This window comes from Crocodylus porosus, unplaced genomic scaffold (genome assembly GCF_001723895.1).
Source record: "Crocodylus porosus isolate Cpor-Errol unplaced genomic scaffold, CroPor_comp1, whole genome shotgun sequence".
NCBI lineage: Eukaryota > Metazoa > Chordata > Crocodylia > Crocodylidae > Crocodylus > Crocodylus porosus.
Window position 1 is genome coordinate 13,196,760 of NW_017728911.1, and position 20,002 is coordinate 13,216,761.

The window sequence follows — 20,002 nt, forward strand, 5'->3', positions numbered from 1 at the left end:
GCACGTGCTGAGCTCTACTATCCTTATGCCCTGTGGAGCCTTGAAGTCACAGCAACAGTGCTCAGAAAAGATTTTCTATTTCCTGTCCAATTTGCTACTCCTGTCAAAGAAAGGGGAGGGGGGGGAAGAGGAGGAAAGAAGTTGGGGGTAATGTCACATTTTAAAAGATGGAACTCAAATTTGAGACTATCATGCAGCACAGGTACCTAGGTGCACAAGATGCAGCTTTGTTTTTTTGTCTAGATTAGTGAAGCATTTGACAAGCTTTTTCTTAAAAAAAAAAATCAAATTAAAAAAAAAAATCAAAGCATCTCTTATTGTACCATACAAATTGAGTTTCCAAAACCCCCCAAAACAACACTTAACTAAGTACAAAACATCACAAGGACAGTTAGAGTGATTTTCCTTCTGTTGAGTTGCTCTAAAACAAGTGCAACTCAAGAAATGTTACTTCATTCTACTGGTGTGTTAGGCCCCTGGCAGACATTACATGCAAGATGCAATTAACCAGTTAACTGAATCAAAACATGACCTGGCCACACATTCAGGGTGTTAAATGGGGCAACAAAACACAAAGCCAGCCACAAAAATTACAGACATACACAAAAAGTGTAATAGTTGTGTGGCTGATTTCTGCTGTGCTTTAAAGTGAAGATGAGACAGGATGGACTGCACTGAGGTCTCCAGTCAGCCCAGTGTGGTGGTCCCTGCCAACCAACCGTCAGCTGACTGTCAGGTGGCAGGAACTGTACTGTGGTCCAACCAACCACCAGGTTGTTGGCTGGTTCCAGAAACTGCAGTGGAGCCTGAATTGGCCGTAGTGGGTTCTGGAAGCCAGCCAACAATCAGCTAATCCTGGGCTCCTCCTGCACTGCTGTCAAGTCGGACATGATTGCGGGCTGATCCCTCTCCTTAGCCTCCTGCTCTCCCCCACCCTCAAAAAAAAAAAAAGATAAAAATCACATGTACTGCCATGCACAGTTTTCAACAAAAAGCTACCTGACAGTTTTTCAAAAGCAGAAGCAGTTTTGCCATTTAAAATAAGCCACAACTGATTCCAAAAGACAGGGAGAACAAATAATGCATGACCTAAGCCTTCAGAGTTAGACAGATACTGATAAGTTCCAAAAAGAGGACTATTTCATACTAAAAGATATGCAAAAACTGTTTAGAACCTTCCCGTTTGATCACTTGACATTGCAGTTAAACCCACGAAAACATTTTAATGCTTAGCATTTTATTCGCATCACAGAAAATATTATATATTGGGACCAAAATGTATAACCAGGTCTTTGGAAGGTTTGGCAAGTAGCAAAATGCCTGACATAACAAAACAGATTTTTAGAGTTTCCTTCAATATAGAAAAACAGGAAGTCTTCAATCCTCCAATAGGTCTTAAATGAACAGAATGGTAAAGTACCATAGCTTAGGAAAATACAATGACTAAATACTCTGTATCACGTTTACACATTGCTGTCTGTGCAGAAGCATATCTTTATCAATGAATGCAGTCACATTAATAGTTTTAAGTACCTGGCATAAAAAAGTAATATGTTCCAATGTTCAGGCATTTGAAACTAAAAAACAAAAGTATAAAAATAATGCAGATTAAGTGCAAATACAAAAATACAAATGATAAGTCTATACATGAATACAAATTCTTTAAAAATTAAATACTGACTTAATTCAGTCATTCAAGTGACAGTCTTCACCAGACTTGAACAAAAATGGATTTAGGAAACTGGTTTAAAAAAAATAAAATAAATGTAAATACACTCTAAGTTTATTCCTTCTTCTTAGGTTTATTCCTTTCACATCCATTATGGAATCCCTTGGTACCATCAGGACCTTTAGGTAACCTCAGCACTCCCACAGGTAGCCCACCTGCATTTTGTATTTTCCGGGCTAGCATAGGGCTACCTACTGGACTTTTTTCCTGTGTTGCAGTTTGAGCTAGTCTTCTCCTTTGTACCCAGGGACTACTAGAAGGAGTGATGCTGCTATCTGAAGAATAATCTGCACACTTTCTTGGGATTTCAGGACTAGTGGCAGGGTTGAGTTTGCCCTCTTCAGCCAGTGGAGACTTCCTGGACACTTTGCGCAGTGAGGATGGGCTGTTCCAGGGACTTGACCGAGGTGACACATTAGGGCTGAGATGGCTGTTTTGATACATGGTAGGGCTCAACTTGCTCATAGCATCACTCTTGCGTCCAGACAATGGAGATGTAGGGTTACTCTCTGGATCTGAAGAACTGTTTGCTGAAGATTCATCACCAACATACTGAAGTTCCTCAACTCTCTTATTTAGGGATTTAATTTTATTAAGACCCTTGTTGGGATCTTCATCATGGTTTTTATCTTTTAAAACTTTTTTCTTTGGTGGCTTCATTCCTATCAAGACAACCTTCATCCCCGCTTCTTCATTCTTTTCAATGGACATGGACTCATGAGCTTTTATTGCAGCATCAACTTCTTCAAATTCTACTATTGCACATTCCTGTGTTCCAACTTGGGTGTATCGACTGCTGAATCGTTTAATGTCAGGTGGCAGATCCCTCCCAGGCTTGAGAATACGAACAGATGAGATGACACCAAATATTACAAAGGCCTTGAGAAGATGTTCCATAACCTTTTCTTGCATGCAGCCATTCTCTTGCTCTTTGTTCAGAGCTGGTAGCTCAGAAATCAAGTGGATATCATACACAAGCAGCATCTTGGTAGGAAGGTTCTCACTGGGAAACACTGGAACTGGGGTATTTCTTCTCACTTTTTTATTGTCTTCATTCAGCTCCAGTATACTGGAATACTTCAAGGCATGAGCTGTGGTTCTCCAGTCACGGGTAAGGTGTTTTACCTTTAAAAAAATGGTAAAGGCAAGCTGAATGCAGCTGATAAGAGTCACCAGAATTATAATTCTACAGTTACAGGACAACCCGGCTCAGATTTACAGTCATCTACTGTAGCAGCCTCTCTGGTTAGTGAAAATGTCCTACTGTAATAATGAGCATCAATAAGCAGCTATAAACCTCATTAAATTCTCTCTAGATGTGTCAACATCCCACCCACTGCAGATATGCTCCTGACTAAATTTGTCACAATGAGCCCCAGATTTTAGGCCTGTGCTTGAATTGGGGCACTCTGAATGTCTCTGAGGAAGTGGAACTTGGTGCAGCCAAAATGCTTTTTTCCCCCGCTTTTCACTTTTGGGGCAGCCGAGACCGCTGGGGCCGGAGCAGTGAGGAAGCCAGCAGCCCCGGAGGCTTGTGTTCCATTTCTGGGGCTGAGCATCCCGCTCATAGCGTGGACAATTTTTTCCCTCTGGCTCTGGACTCCGAAGGCACTAACTCCCAGACTAGGCAAGTTCTTAGATCATTCTGGAACAGGTGAGCAGTTCCTAATCAGGGGTCAGAATAGCTTGCATCCTTTATAAATCACATTCTTCAAACTAGGAGTTCCTACTGAAAAAGGCCCATTTCAAATTCTGATAGGATCTCATGAATATATTGCTCTCATTTCACTCTTTAAATCTGAAAAAAAAAAACAGTTTTGCAAAGGAGGTCAAGTCCATTTCATGCATGGACTTTAATGAACAAAGGAGGGCAGTAACTTGCCCAAAGTCACTCAGGACAGTGACAGAGGCTGCATCCAGGCTTCACATACCTGTTCCTGCCATACCCAGTTCGCTCTTCTGCATTTCAACATGTTTTTTCTAGATGCTGATTTACTAGACCAGGAATGGCCAAAATATCTCCTGCAAGCCGGATTCAGCCTGCTGAAGGATTTTGTCCAGTCTGTGGTAGGTCATAGATTCATAGAGTCAGAAGGGACCTCAGTGGGCCATCTAGTCCGACCCCCTGCCCCTGGCAGGCAAGAAAAGAGTAACAAACCCTGGGTCATGTGATCCCAGGCAGGTGTCTGTCCAGTTTCTTCCTGAAGACCCTCAAGGGTGGGGTGAGCACCACCTCCCTCGGGAGCCCGTTCCAAATTCTGGCAACCCTGACTGTGAAGAGCTTTTTCCTAATGTCCAGCCTAAACCTCGTCTCTAGTAGCTTATGGCCATTGTTCCTTGTCGTTCCAGTGAGTGCCCTGGTGAACAGATCGTTGCCTACTTCATGTTGGTCTCCCCTTATGAATTTGTACACCACCACAAGGATCCTTCAGTCTCTCCCAGCTCAGCCCAGGTGCAGGGAGTAGCCCGGGCCATGGTGTGTGCAGCCAGTCCTGCTGCCCCGTGGCGTACAGCAGGGCTGGGCTGGCTTGGCAGCTGGCCTCACCTCCTGGCACTGGTAGCTCCTTTTGACTGCCACCTCCACTGGACCCAGCCCTGCTACCCAGGCACCCTGGTCCATCCACTACATACCCACCGCCATGGGTGGGACCTGTGTAGGCAGGACGCATGACTGGATGGATGGGATGGGGATTTAGGTGACAGTGTGGGCCCAGGCAGAGCTGTGATTTGCTGCCTACACAGCAGGGTGCATAAAAATCAATGATTAAAACCAAGTTGTTTTTATTCAAATCAGATTTTTTTTTATTTAGTTGAGGGTTTTTTGTTAAGATTGTTTTGGGTTTTTTTAAATCTTATATAAAGATACATTAAAGCTCAAAGATCTCATCATGGAATAGAGATTATAACTTCCAATTATATATTATTTGAGGCAATGTATTCATGAAACCTTTTTAGAAGTTTTATATAAAAGTCACAACAGGCCACAGACTATATTAGAGACCCAATCTTATGGCTCTCCCAGAGGTTCCTTTATAGATTAGTGAAGATTAAAGAAAACCACTCTACCCAATGGGCCTTGGGGCTCAGCCTACAAGATCCCATTTAGCATCTCTGTGATGCTTAGTTTCAGTTCTCAAACTATAGATTTGAGTCTCCAGAGATCATAGGCAGACAAGGTTCTTTGAGTAGATGTGATATCTTTTATTAGACCAGGGGTTCGCAACCCCTGGCACGCATACCAAGCAAGGCCATTTTGCATTCCAGTACCTTCAAAGGTAGGCATTGTGGCATTTTTCAGCACTCCGGCCAAAAAATGTTGCCTACCCCTGTATTAGACCAACTAAATATTTGGAAAAATTGTTCGCTATAAGTTTTTGGGCATAGGGAGAGTTTGTAGTCTCCAGAGATAACATTCTTGTAAGCAGCAGTATATGGAGATGAGAGATAACAGACTGGATTACCCACCCATCACCCCTCTTATCCCTCTGTAAGTTTGTGTACAGAGTCAAGCCCTTACCTTTCTCTGAAAGTGCAGTTTCAAGAAGTTAAATGAATAAAGGATATCAAAGAATGCACTTTTAGTAGAAAACAATGATTAAATCGAGGCTTCCTGACCAGCGATTTAAAATTGATTTGATTTAAATCATATCCACCCTGCTGCACAACCCTGAAACGGGTGCGGATTCTGCAGGCAGGGCATGGGGAGTGGATCCTGGCTCTTCCCCAGGCCTGGCCCTGCTATTGTCCCAAGATCCCAGACTTGGCCCCAAACGCAGCTCCCTGCCCACCCATGGCCCCATCCTGTCCATCCAGTTAGATGCCCTGCCTGCGGGCCTCAGCTGGTCTCCACGGAGACCCTGGGATTATGGGTTGATGACAGTGTGGGGCTGGTGCATGGGGCAGAACTCCAATCTGTGCCCCACACACCCCTGCCCACAGAACTGCTGCCTGTTGCAGAGGCATGTGGGGAGCAGATCATGACTCTGCCCCAGGCCCCGTGCTGTCACCGTCCTGCTTGCCTGTCCTGCTCTTGGATGCTGCTTCCCACCCACCCACAGCTCCATCCTGGCTAAGCATAGAGCAGAGCCATGATCTGCTGCCCACATGCTCCTGCAATAGGTGCTGGTTTTGTGAGCAGGGATGTGTGGGGAGCAGATTGTGGCTCTGCATCGGGTTCCAGCCTCATGCTCTCACCGCCTCACAATCCCAGGGCCTACATGGAGACTAGCTGGGATCTGTGGGGAGCAAGCGGATGAGATGGGGCTGCTCAAGGAGTTTTGGTGAGCTGGTTGTTGTGTGTGGAAGGAAAGGGAGGGATGTGCTGACCTGGCCCATGACAGCTCACCAAAATCCCCTATGTGGTCTGCAGGCCCAAATAATAGCCCACCCCTGCCCTAGACCTACATGAACCCACATGATTTCTTAGATGAGTCATGAAGAGACTATATGCAAGGAAAGCTTTAACTGAAGGCTGACTATTAAATAGCATCAACCCTTAACACAGGCATAAGCTGAGTGTCAAAACTTCTATAGCTCAAAAATGTATTGGATTCTAGAGCTTGTCTATCCCAATCACACAGCTGATCCATAAGTAATAGCACCCAGAAAAATACTTGTCTTCATTAACTAGAAAGTTTTTCCTACCCTTCTCTGAACTGAATAGAAAGAGGTATTAAAAAAAACAAAAACAAAGCCCAACCTACCTTTTTGAAAGAAGTAAGTAGCTTAACACTGACATAGCCCATCTTATTTCTTCTCACGTGTTTTAAGAGGAAGGCATCTTTCTCAAGGTTCTCATCTGAAAAGTAATACTCAATTTGTTCTATTAACTTCTGGATGAGGTCATTTTCTGGAGGCTTCCAGTCTTGGTCAAAGTCTTCATCATTCTCGCCTCCACTAGAACAGGACAATGAAATAATATTATTAACTGAGCGTAAGCAGGTGTGTGTCACCCTAGGTTTCACTAGATTTACTAGTGAAGCAAATTAAGTTTGCTGGAAGTTTTCTGAACTAGTTTAGTCACTAAATCAAAGCGTTTTAAACCCGAGATTCCCTTTTTAGTAAGACAACAGCTGGTCTTAGATTCTATACTATTCGAAGTACAGAATAAATGCAAAATATTAATCTGAGGAGAGGAATGGGGAAAACACTGTTAAATGAAAAAAACTGAAGGGTACTGATGAACAGTGCATTTGCCTTTTTTCCACTGCAACCCCAAAACTAGTTAAGTAATCTCATCTAGTGGCACCCTTGATCAGAAACAGTAAGAAACCCGAATTCTTTGATAAGGACAGCTACTCCGTAGGGCCTAGAACCAGCTCAAGCAGATTTAGATTTGTGACCTATGGTTCAGCTTTTCTGGACAGAGTAGGATATTATTATTTACATTTATAACAACAATTCCCAAAGTAGAAGGACAGAGGCACTGATGTTCAAAACTACATCCTTCCTAAAGAATTACTGGTGCTTTTACTCAGTTTGAAAAACAAAACAAAAAACCTCAACACAGATACTGAACTAATAGGTGCAGTGAGCCCTCCCTCTACAGGAGGGTGCCTGTTCATAGACTGAGTCTTTCCAGTCAGCCCTTGGGAGCCAAATTCCCGAGTTCACTGCAGAAGCTGAATGTATGAACGCCACACTATGAATTCAACTCATAAATCAGCTTTTACCAAAATAAGAAACACAGATCCACAAATGCCTGATGCTACATAATACTCATCTACCTATCATAGCTTTACTTGTCCCTGAAAATACTTTAAGCTATTTTTCTCATAAGTAAAGTTACAGAACGAGGAAAGAGCACACTGCTAGGCCAGGAAGCTGTGTCCGGAACAATCTGAATTGCAAAAATGTGTCTAGCATTAAAAGCTAGTCTTCAGACTGAAACATCAGAATGTCAGAATAGGGTTGAAGAGGGTTTTTAAGTGCCTGTTCCATAGGAATGAGGGTATTCATAGTTATGCTTGAAATGCAACGAGAGAGGATAGAACAGTAAATTTCAGCCTTTGCGGAGGTAAATGAGAACGCATCTTAACCCAGGAATGTATGAATCCATGAAAGTGTTTGGGAAATAATTTTAAAGAAGCAGGGGCAGAGGGAAGGGGAAGAGAAGAGCAGTTCTGAGAGACCTTCAAAAATATAATTTTGGATCTGGATATCTTTGCCTGAAGCTCTATTTACAAAAGCATCACATCTTCAGAAAATCCTGTCGAGAATCCTGTCGAGAAGAGTCTTTTAATCCACCCACACACATGCAGATGGGCCTCTGCCCTCCTACAGTTCTCAGTACTTGTACTTCGAGGTACAACCCCCGGAGAAATTAAAATGATCACGTAGCACTATGGCAGACACTTCACTCAAGGCTTATATTCAGAGAGGTTGTCAGAAGCTTATGCAGTTCTAAATGGGATATCCATGGATAGCCATTTGTCAAACCCGTTAAAGAAGAGTAATGGAGTAGAGTCTCATCCTGGAATGTAGTGAAGTTTGCAACTTTTCTCCCCCAAAAGCCTGCAGACCACATATTGATAACGTAACCAGTGTGCAGGCAACTTCCAGAGTTCGTGCTAGTGGCCTGTTCTTATGGAAAAATCCTGTCTGTTCTACGGTCTTAGAGAAGCTGTCTGTCAGGTAAGCATAATCTTTATACACCATTACTTGGACATGCATTCTCTAAGCACCTCTACTCGTGCATAGGCAGATAGAAGGATTTCATCATTGCACTTGCAGGTGGTAGTTGTGTGCAATGACTGTGTTAATAGGTTTTACACGCAGACACATGATTAAGTTAGTGGCCTGCTAATACAGAGCTGCTTTAAGTTTAGATTCTTATTATCCCACTTCACTTTAGCACAGAAATTCAGCAACAAACACCTGTGAAGTAAACAACTATGGAGACAATGGTAATGTAAGGTAGAATATTCATTTTAAGTATGTTCACATTCTCATTCAGGCTAACACCAGGGAGAAGTATACCTGAAATTTAAGTGCAGAACTTGTAGGTAAAGTATGTGTTTGTTTATTTTTCAGCATGGACATTTGTGGCCATTGACTTGGGTTCCATTTAATTCCTGTATAAGATTAATGCTTAAAAAGAGCCTTTCTTTTGCCAAACATCAATACTTTCCCTATGGTGTTAGCACTAAATAAATGTTTTAAAAGGTCCTAAATCTGCTTTTCCGGTAACATATTAAATATATGCATCTTTCCAGGTCTATAGGTCAAGCCAATATGGTACTAATTCAGCCTACTTTTGGGACGACAGCACTGACAGTGGTGTTTTCCCCATCTCAACTCCGTAAAAATTTAGACTTCTCTTAGAAAGGCCAACATACAGTATTTTTAGAAGTGGCTGTAGTGATCATATCGCAAAAATGATCTATCATCGAAAAAAAATCACAAAACTAATACAAAGATTATTTTCATTATTCATCATTTATTTCTCACCATCTGACTGACTTTGGTGTTAGTAAAAGCTGTCTACACCTTGCATTTAGTATTTCTTTCTCCTTGGATCTTTGTAAGAATGTCTTTGTCAAAACTGCTTGGATAGACTGAAAAACAATCTTTTTTAGGTTATGACTCATTTGGCTATTACTTGCACAGGAAACCAAATGCATGTGTGCACCAACAGCATAATTTTTACTTTGGATATCAAAGCCTGTAGGATTATAAATATCAAGATATTGAGTTGTTTGGATACATTTAACTTTCTGACCAACTCATTTCCAAAATAAAATGAGACTACAATCTTGTATGGTAGAGCAAAATTAGCAGCACTGAAGCAGAGCTGCAGCCAGATGGCAATGGGATTTTGATATAAATATGTGGATAAAGGACAGGGCCCTTAAAAAAGAAGATCATCATCAGCAATTGTTGCTTTAAAATAAGAATCGGTAACTTGAGATGCATTATTTAGACAGTTAAAAAGTAACCTCCCACCCGCCCCTCAAAAAAAAAAATCCTTCTGACTGAGATTTTCCAGTCTTAATCTATCCAAGAGGGATTTCAGTTTGAGGGTGAAAAAAGAAAGAGAAAGAAAGATTAATGTGTGAAAAGATTAAAAACAACACCTTTTCCAGTAGAAACTTTTGTAATATTGTCTGAACTACCTAGTAGCCAAAACAGTTGAGGACTGGAAGTTGCCATTTGCTTGAAGAGTCCTCAGAAGTGTTTGCTGCCTTGGCCCAAAGGAAACTGTTTTAAATGTCTAAAAATGACTAATTGGGCACTTAGTAGGGCTGGAGTGCTGTCGTTACAGCAATGGTCCAAACAAATGAGAGAAGCCAGTTTTTTGGTATGATCTTTTGTTGGAACAACTGTAAAGTTGGGAGAGACCTACCTTAGCTGTTCAGTCAACTGACCATTTACCCCAGGGGCTTCAGACTGGCTGCAACAATTTCCTGAAAGGTTGGGCAATGTCTGGCTCAGACAAGTAACCAAGGAGGGGACAGGCAGCACAGCTGCAGACAGGCCATGAAGAAGACAGAACAGGGAGATCAGGTAAGAAGCACAGGTTAGGAAGCAGAGCAGATCAAGCACATGGGTGCAGGGCTAATTTGTAGCATGCCTACCAAAAAGGTTGGCCCCAGTGTGCTGGATAACCCCAAATTCGCTGCTGCTTTCTTCACCTTAAGGTAAGGTGAGGCAGCGTGCAAAACATGAACCTGAGAGGATGCAAATTGTTGCATGCAAATTGTTTTCTTATCTTCCTTGCAATGTAACCTTCACAGATTTCCTCCATTTCAGCACTGTAGGTGATATCTATACTGTGCTTTTTGTTTTTAGGTTAGGCAGTATCACTTACCAAGTACTGATCAGGAGTTTGTGGCCAGCTAACAGGTTAACACCATTAAACCATTTCTATACTGTGTACTAACTAAATGTTTTTTCAGAAGCATTAGCTGTTGTGTCTATACAACAGTTATATTACAGTCTAGGATCCCCTAGGGTGGATGCATTTTCACTGTTGTAAAGGTGTCCTATCTAGCTATAGCAGTAGAAGTCACCCATATACTACTATATAAATCTACATTGGAGCAGGCCTTTCATCCCAGCTGGGTGCATCTACACAAGATGCTTTACTATGCATTAAACTAATCTAATGCGCAGTGAAGTATCACCATCTACATGTGTTCAGCAAATTAAATTTAAAGCCCCATTTGCTACTACTCACAAATAAAGGTATTGGGAAATGTTACTTTAAACTATGGTGCTGAAGCACATGTGTAGATGCCAACCAGGACCAAACTGGTCCTGGTCAGCCCAGGCAGCAGGGGGCCACAACAGCCCCATGCCTCTGTCCAGTCCCAATGCTGCTCGGCTCCTGCTTAGTTTCAGGGGGAGGTGGGAGCAAAACAGCTGCTTGGGGCAATGCCTTGTGCTCAAGTAACAACAGCACCCTGATCTCTCTCCTTGCTTTGCTTGCAGGTGGCAGAGGAGTCCAGGATGAACTTGCTGGATCAGTTAGTCATCAAAAAAAGGTATGGAGGCATTAGCCTACCTGGTGGCCTTGGATCCTACTCTAGTCTCCAGGGCAAGCTTTTGGCAAGTGCTGTACTCTGTATCATGGGGCTGCTCTGCACTTAACTGGAGGGAGGGCAGTGATGAGCTGGGATCTCCTAGCCCACACCGCAGCTCCTGCTCAGTGCTGAGGGGAGGTGGGAGCTGAGCAGCACAGGGACTGGGGTGGGGAAAAAGAGAAGTGGGTACCCCAGGCTGCTGCAGGGGAGTGCATTAATTGCAAGTTTAGACGTACCCACTGAGCAGTAAAATTTGAGAAACTGTACAGAAACTGCATACAGAAAATGGGAAGAAGTGGGAACATGTGCCACAGGTTGGGTACCCCTGCTCTAAGGGGTGTGTACTTGTTTTTATGAAATATTACTTTCGCAGAAAGGAAAAGTTGCACAAATACTTTGAAATCAGAAAACATAGTAGCAGGTTCTACAGGATGCTCTGTGTTTAAGGTAAGCAGTTTTTCCTTTACATAGTTATATAATGCTCTCTCAGAATGACAAAGACTGTAGGAATCAGCACAAGGAACATACTCTACCTTAGTTTAGGCACTTGAGCTTTGAGTGCTCAGCAGTGCCCTCCATTTTTCTCTTGGAACAATCAACATTCATTTTTTTAAAATTACATCAAATGGCTTTTGTAACTACCCATTATTTCCAAAAGGTCCATTTTTTAATTGTAAAATGCTTTTATTCATCTTAGAATTAGAATTGCAATGTGAAATTAACTCTATTTCCAAGCTGATACTCCCTTGAAGTTAGTTAACTATTTTTTTAAATAAGCGTTTCATAGAAATGGGAACTAAATATGCAATCTAGTAAATATACAAGATAAAGTAGAAAGAAAAAAAATCTTTCCCCCTGTAACCACTTGCAGTGACAGTGATTGTAGGTAAAACCAGTTGATACCCCATAATCTGTTATTAAGTTACAGGTATTATCTTGTTACTATATCAAAAGGTAGAGATGTACCAATATATTGGTCCATATTGGATTGGCACTAATAAAAGGAAAATTGACATGAGCAATCAGTTTTTTTTGGCAGGTGTAGCCAATAATGTCACCGATAAACACCACATGTATATGCGCAGTCATGGCATGCAGGAGGCCAGGAACGCAGCCCCATAACTTGCAGAGCAGCATCTGGCCGCCAAGTCTGTGGGGGAGGGAGGGACCGGGAGTGGGAAGGGGGCAGATAGAGGCCCCCACAGTGAGGGAGGGACTGGAGCAGGAGCAGGGGCAGGTGCTACCCAGCCAGGCCAGTGAATGCAATCCTAGAAGTGGGACGGAGCTGCTGGTGGCTTGTCCGGGGGGCACTGGGCGGGGTGGGGAAGAGGGGTGCACATGTCTCCTGGATTTGTGCACAGGATGAGGGTGGGCTACCTATTGCAGGCTTGGGGCCAGGGGCTGTGCTGACCTATTCCCAGAGGTGGGGCTGGGCTCTGAGCAAATGGGGGGCAGCGCTGAGAGTGGTGGCTATGGCAAATTTTGGGGTGGCCATAGCACACCTCATAGCCACCCTTCCCAGTACTGCTGCTACCTGCCCCACCCCTGCCTGCTCGGAGCCCAGCCCTGGCCCAGTTCCCACCAGGAAGAGGCTGGCACAGCCCCTGGCCCTGAGCCTGCAGCCAGCCTTCACCCCGTGCACAAATCCAGGGGGCACATGGTGTGCGCAGCAGCAGGGAGTCGCCCCCCTCCCCCCAACACTCCCAGACAATCCACCTGCGGCTCTGCCTTGCTCCCAGGGTCACATTCACCACCTGCCCCTGCCCCTGCCCCAGCCCTACTCCCTCCCTGACTGTCGGGGCCTTGACCTGCCCCCTGACATCTCTTCCCCTTCCCCCCACCACAGACTTGCCAGCCAGATGCTGCTCTCCAAGCTGCTGTGCTGCATATTGGCTATTGGATTGATATCGGCCATATGACTGGTTAATAATTGGCGATCGGTATCAGCCAAAAAATGTCTTTATTGGTGCACCCCTACAAAAAAAGCACCAAGGAAAAGCTAATACAAATGCTGATGTTTAAATTATTTGTCTAATTTGTGTTACCATTTATTGGAAAACTTTAAATTGTTTACCAAAAAAGCACAAAACAAATGTTTTAATTAGATCAAGTTACTGAATTAGTTCTATAAATTATGTGTTTTGGGAAGAGTCTCTCTCCTCACAAATTAAATAATGAAGAGGTAATCCTAGGTTGCATCATTTTAATAGCTACAGACTAATCTGAAACAAGATTATACACCGGTACTCAGAAATGTCTAATCTGATTACTGTTCCTTAGCAACAACTGTGTTTCTACTGTTGAAGAAATATAAAATGGACAGCAGTTCATCTCTGACTGGGTACCAGCCTGAGAACAAGTCATCCTTCAAAGTCCCATATGTTGGTTTTGCAGCTTTGTGGGTAGTGTTTTGCTCCTGAAATTTCCTCCTTAACTCCATTTGTGTCCATAGCTGCTATAGTGTACTTTTCTAGTGGGATCCAGAGGAACTGAACCCTAAATCATGTCAACTCAGAAGTTTTACTATTAAAGGAATGGCACTCCTCACATGGGTACATTTAATACTGGGATAATCACCTGTACAACTAGTTTAACTGCTCTTGTACCTAGGGGCTTTATCCATACAAAAATGTGGTTTGGGGTGGGCGTAGGGGGTGGGGCAGGGTTATCACATGCCTAAACAGCAGCTATATTGGTAAAAAAATAAAAATAAAAAAAATAAAGTTTTGTATTTTCAGCTTAGAGGTAATAGGGTGTTCCTCCAGAAGATACCCATAAAATCCTTACCCACTGTTGGGACTCCCAACACAGTGCACCAGCACTCCACCACTGCATGCTTATATATATACAACTTGGAGCATTAGTGATCTCTGCTTTCCACTTCCACATCTGGAGGCAGCTCAGCCAAGAACTAACTTGGGTTTCATTACAATGCAAAATCTTAGGACTAATACAGCTCAAACGTTCACTTTTTAAAAGATCCAACAGAAAAACTTGTAATCTAATAACCTGTTCAATACTGCATTTCAAATTATGGGTCACCTTGTTTGTGACTAATGAAAATCAGCCTCTTTTTTTTTTTTTTTTTTTAAATGAAGCAATACATTCCCTGCGCTATTCATACTTAAATTATAGTTGACAAATGCCAAATAATGCTGGGAACCATCATTTGAAATACAGGCAGTCCTTGACTTGCAACGAACAGCACTTACGACCTTTATAAATGGACACCATGTTTTGAGGTTCCAACGCAGGTTTCAACTTTATTTATGATGCTCGATACAGCTGCATCCAGCTGGTAAGTCTGGAAGGGGAGGGAAGGGGTGTGAGGGCACAGATCAATGTCCTCGCAGCGAAGGAGGGATTGGGGCTAGGACAGGGGCTGGGACAAGCGCTGCCCAAGCAGGGCACGGAGGAGCACCTCCCTCCACTGCATGCCATTGCTCCGGGAGCTGCTCCAGACAGCTTTCAAAAGCAGCTCATCTGGGAACAACAAAAAAAACTTATTTGTTCTTCCTGTGGTGGACTGCACAGACTTTGGCTCTTCTAGGAAAAAAATAAAAATAAAAGGCATAATAAAATCCTAGTGCAGACAGGGTAAGTTTGTACTACTGTGAGTGTATCAAGGCTGCTTTCCCCCAGCCTTGTTCCTACTGTACTCAGGCAGAACTGATCTACAGCAAGATAGACTTTATTTATTCTGAAGATGACAACTGTGTTACTACCTGCATATAAGTGATTAAGCTTTAATCACTCTTAAAGTGATTTATAAAAAAGTGATATAAAAGTACTCTTAAATAGTCCCAGACTGGAAGCAGTTGTCCAGGCATCACTCTCTAACCAGGAGTAACAACCACAAACTTCTGGAAGGCTGTTTCAGGCTCAACATTAGGAAAAACTTCAGTCAGGGTGTCCGGACTGGAACAAGCTCCCTCCAGAGGTGGTGCAATCACTTACCCTGGAAATCTTCAAGATAAGACTGGACAGTCACCTTCCTGCCTAGAGTAGGGGGGCTGGACCCAATGATCTGAGGTCCCTTCCAGCCCCTTACAATCTATGAAAAGCACAAACTATATAGGTATGACCAACACCTTCAAAACTACACAGGAATGACATTTTTATGCCATGTAGCTACTTCCACACTCAGAATTGCACTAGTCACATAGCCTGCTTACAGACATAGAATACCCCCCCACAAAAAACCCCAACAATAGTGCTTTACTTTAAGGTCAGCGTGCCCCTGCACTGAGCTCAGCACCTGCCCAGAAGAGGCATCATGTTGGTTGGACCCAGCTCACCCAACATCTGTATAACTCAGATTGAATCAGCTATTAGATCAAGTGCTTCAGCAGGGTTTTTTGGCACTTTTATGTATACAAATGCTGCAGAGCCAGGCTGAACTAACACCCTGCTTCTTCCAGTAAAGAGCTATTTTTGTGGGGGGGTTTCACATCTATCAGTGCCCATATTTAAGTAAAAAGACTCCCCTAACTGACAGTTATTCAGGTACTTAAAAAAACAACAAAAAACCAAGAAAAAACTAAAAGCATTGCTTAGACCAGGCCTTAGAAAAATGTCAGAACATACTTTGATTAAATATATAGTTAAATACCACAGGGATTCCTACAATTACAATACAGGCAGTCCTCGACTTATGTTTGGAGTTACAACGTTTATAAATTGACACCCTGTTTCAACCTTATGATGTCAGTTTCGACTTTACAACACTTGATCTGATGTGCAGAAATACATTAATCCAGGCCTCTAACTTGACTAAGAAAAGAGAGTGAAGAAAAAAAAATTGAAAAAGATGCTGATACTGTATGTTTAAGAATATTCTAAGATAAGAAAAACCCTTCTGCTTTATTATGTCTTTTACAGTTCTTTGGGAAAAATGTTTCTTTCCTAAAATCAACAAGAAGGTGATAACAGTTCTCAAAACAAAATGTCAAAATGTATTGCTGAGCAAGCAACTGTTATGTGTAACAACCAAATGATCTACCTCTTCCTTTCTTTCAAGGTTGCTTTGTTTAAATCATGTGTCTCTTTTCACAGTCTTAGGTATAAAAAGGTATGTTAACTTGTACAAGGGAGGAGTTCTGTTTAGAACCCTCCCCGTGATCACTTGTATGAGCTCCAATTAACTCAGGACTGGGTCTGTTAATTCTAATACCAAAACACAACGCGAAGTATGATTTCTTCCACAGATGCGACGCCATGCCAGCGAACAAGTTCGTTGTGTCGTTCATGTCTCTGGAGAACCTCTGTGCAAACTTCTTTGGACGCTTTCTTTAACAAAGCAGACAAGACTCCAGAGAGAGCTGCAGCCAGGACACCTGAGAAGATGCCAGCCAAGAACCCTTCAAAATGTCCAACCAAGAGCCTTTCCAAAGAGTCCAGCAAAGTCATCTCAAAGAAGTCCTTCCAAATCAATGATTGCTATTTACAATATAAATACATTAATGTAGCTATATTGCTCATCTATAATTGATCGAGTACAAAATTCTGGGGTATTTTTAGTGAAAATAAGGTATCAGGCCTTGGTTCAGGAACCAATCCCCCATTTATAAGATTGTTTCTTATGTGAAAGTTGGTTCCAACTTAAGATGTGGTTTGAGGAACCAATTGTGTCGGAAGTCCGAGGACTGCCTGTACAATCCCCAAACTGTAGCCACTCAGATCAACAAATGCAGATTCAGACATTGGTTCAACCTGCTACAATACCTACCCCAAGAAAAGGGCAACAGAATCCCTCTGGTTGTCACCTACAGTCCCCAGTCTGAACACGAGTGACCTCCAACTGCTCCTGATAAAAGGACAACCGCCTTGAAGCAGCCATGGAGGAACAAATACCTCCAACCTTAAACAACATCTCTCTAGCAAGAGCCTATCAAATCCCATCTCACAGAGGCACGAGGCCTTGTAATGGACCCAGATGCCAGCTGTGTCCCCTTACTACATCACTTTTACGTTGACTGTAACATCTGAGGTTTGCCTACCTCCAAGTCTACCAATGTTATGTGTGCCCCTCAGCTGTCTACATTGAACAGGTAGGCAATCCTTACACACAAGAATGAACGAACACTAAAGGTGCACCGATACATTGGTAAGATACCAGATTGGCACTGATACGAGCGACGCATAGGGGGTACACATAGGTGCATGTGCTCCCCCTACAAAAAGGCACTGCCAAGACAGTCGGCAGCACCTGCAAGTGGTTGCTGCTTGTCACGCTCCTCCCTCCCTACTGCTGACACCGCCAGCAGCGTCTGGTCAGTGATCACTGCTGGCCACTGCTGCCAGTGGCATCTGCGCGTGGTCGCCAATACCTGGTCAGTGCTCATCACCCCCCCCCCCCCCACTGCTGGCAGCACCAGTAGCATCTGCGGGAGTTCTCTGCTTACCACTGCTCTGCCCCCCCAGCTGCTGGGCGCACACATCGTTCATGAGCACTGATATAAAGAAAATTGGCTGCATAAGAAACCTGTCTAAAGTGGCTGATAAACACCCGTATGTGTGCATAGCTGCAGCACAGCACACAGGCAGCAAGCAACTGAAGAGCTGCGTGCAACTGGTAAGTCTGTTGTGGTGGAAGGGGAGGGAAGGGGCATGGGGGGGCAGAACAATGCCCCCTGTGGTGAGGAAGGGAGGGAGTAGGGCAGGGCAGACACTGCCCAACCTTGCAGTGGTGTACTGAGGGTCTCGGGTACTGAGGGACCAATGCTTACATTCCCCCCGCCCGGCCACACCCCCTGCAGATTCCAGTGGCAGTGTCAAGAGCGGAGGTGGGGGGGAACTGGAGCACTGAGCAGCGATTGGCAGACACCGCCAGCACCATCCAATCTCGTGTGCACCCCCTACAGCAGGAAATTGGAGGCGGGGTAAAACGGGAACTGCTTCCCATGCCGCTGCCACTGTTTCCAGTTATGTGGCCTGTCGGTACCCCCCTGCAGCCCTGTGCCCAGGGGCCATAGCCCCCCCCCAGTTCCCCTGTTAGTACACCACTGCAGCTGGGATGGGAGGGGGTACAGGACAGAGCCATGGCTTGTCTGGTGGGTGCAGGGGGAAGGGGCGTGTGCCCCCAAATCTGCATTGGGGGGGGTTCTTCTCTGCAGAGGCTGGGCTCAGAGTAGGCAGCAGGTGCTGGGAAGGGGGACACTGGGGGGCTACAGCGAAATTTGGGGTGGCTTCAGCCCCCCATAGCCTCCCTCCTAGTGCCACCACTGCTCGCCCTATGCCCAGGCCCTGCTGAGAAGAGGCTGGTGCAGCCCTGCCTGCCTTGCCCAGCGCAGACCCAGGGACACCCCTCCACGCCCTCCCAGGGAGGCACAGCAGTGGGAGCCCGTGTCCCCTGGATGAGCCGTGGCTCCATCCAACGCCTGCCCCACCCCACCTCGCCCTGGCTGGGCAGTGCTTGCCATAACCTGCCCCACTCCCTCCCTCACTGCGGGCAGGCATTGATCTGCCCCCCTTCCCTCCCCAATCCCCTTCCACCACAACAGACTTAGCAGCTACACGCTGTATCAGAAATCAGACTGGTATTGGCCAATATGTCTCCTTTAAAAACCGGCTGTTGGTATCAGCTCCCAAAATCTCTATCACTGCACCCCTAACAAACACCAATTTGACTTCAGCTCTAGAGACACGCAACCTAGCGACAGAAAGCTTCAGCCTCCCTCAAGTTCCCTCTGACCTCCTTTGCTGCCTAGGAGCAGCTACACACTTTACAAATGAACTTGAATGGGAAACTGGAACAGCATCCACAGACTGGAAAAGGACAAACTTTCAAAGTAGCCATGAGGGGTCAAATCTTTCCTGGTTTACAGGCAGCCCCTCTAAGTGTTAAGTATGGTATGAAACAGGGATTAGAGATTCTTATCCCATGCCCTTTGTCTGGATGGGTTTACTGTTTGCCTTTCTCTTCCCAGTCCCTTGCATTCAAATCACTCTCCTCTCCCATCTATATACCACTTCGTGCAGGTCCTTTCATAGCACGCTGAAGTGAGCTCAGGCCCACAAAAAGCTTATGCTCTACACTTCTTAATTTAGTTGGTCTCCAAGGTGCAAATCGACCCCCACTGGCTTTGACTTCAAAAGCACACCTTTTTAAAGTCACCTTTAAAAGCACAGTGATGGATCAATAAGCTCTACACAAAGTGGAGGAACCTTGTAATGATGGGCACAGAATAAACACCTCCTGAAAGCAGTCAGGTTGTCACAGCAGCAGTTTTACATTATCAGCCCCAATCCCCAGAACGGGATAGGGCTGGTGAACGTTTCTATCGCACGAACGTTTCTATTGCGTGACGCGGCATGGTCTTGTGTCAGACAGGGCAGCAAGCTGCAGCCCTGAGCCCTTGGCCTCCAGCCCAGACCGCTGGGAGAGGGGGCCGTGTCCAGCACCGGTTCTGGGCAGGAAGGCCCCAGCCCACTTTGGCTCTGAAGTTGTCCCGTTGGACTGAACTGCGTTGAGGCCTCAGATTCATGGATTTGAAAGACAACTCCTTGTGGAGAGGGGCTGTGGACCAGTGGGTGCTCATGAACGCTGCTGCTGCTGCTGCAAATAGCGCCCCAAAGCAGCTGGCCCTAGGCCTGGAGATAGGCAGGCAGCTCTCAAGGAAAGGTCTGTGCGGACAGGTGGGTCGGCGAGAAGGGCACGAGGCTCCAGGCGGCCGGCCCCTCGGGTAGAGCAGCGCCCCGCGGCGCCGGCGGATCCCGAGGGGAAGGACCGAGGGAGGCGCCGGCTTCT

The 20,002-nt window shown here is 44.8% G+C and overlaps 1 protein-coding gene and 1 long non-coding RNA gene across 2 annotated transcripts; one reads left to right on the plus strand and one right to left on the minus strand.

Annotated features, from left to right (window-relative positions):
* Positions 1-238: 238 nt before the first annotated feature.
* Positions 239-6,714, minus strand: LARP6 (La ribonucleoprotein domain family member 6; the record flags this gene model as incomplete). Its single annotated transcript, XM_019533160.1, has 2 exons — positions 239-2,854; positions 6,433-6,714. Coding segments are annotated over 2 exons (1,353 nt in total), but the record flags the coding sequence as incomplete, so codon positions are not given.
* Positions 6,715-7,359: 645 nt separating this feature from the next.
* LOC109308963 lies at positions 7,360-14,321 on the plus strand. Its single transcript, XR_002100752.1, has 3 exons — positions 7,360-11,214; positions 11,627-11,700; positions 13,706-14,321. It is a non-coding gene; the product is annotated as an uncharacterized LOC109308963 (long non-coding RNA).
* The last annotated feature ends 5,681 nt before the right edge of the window (positions 14,322-20,002 follow it).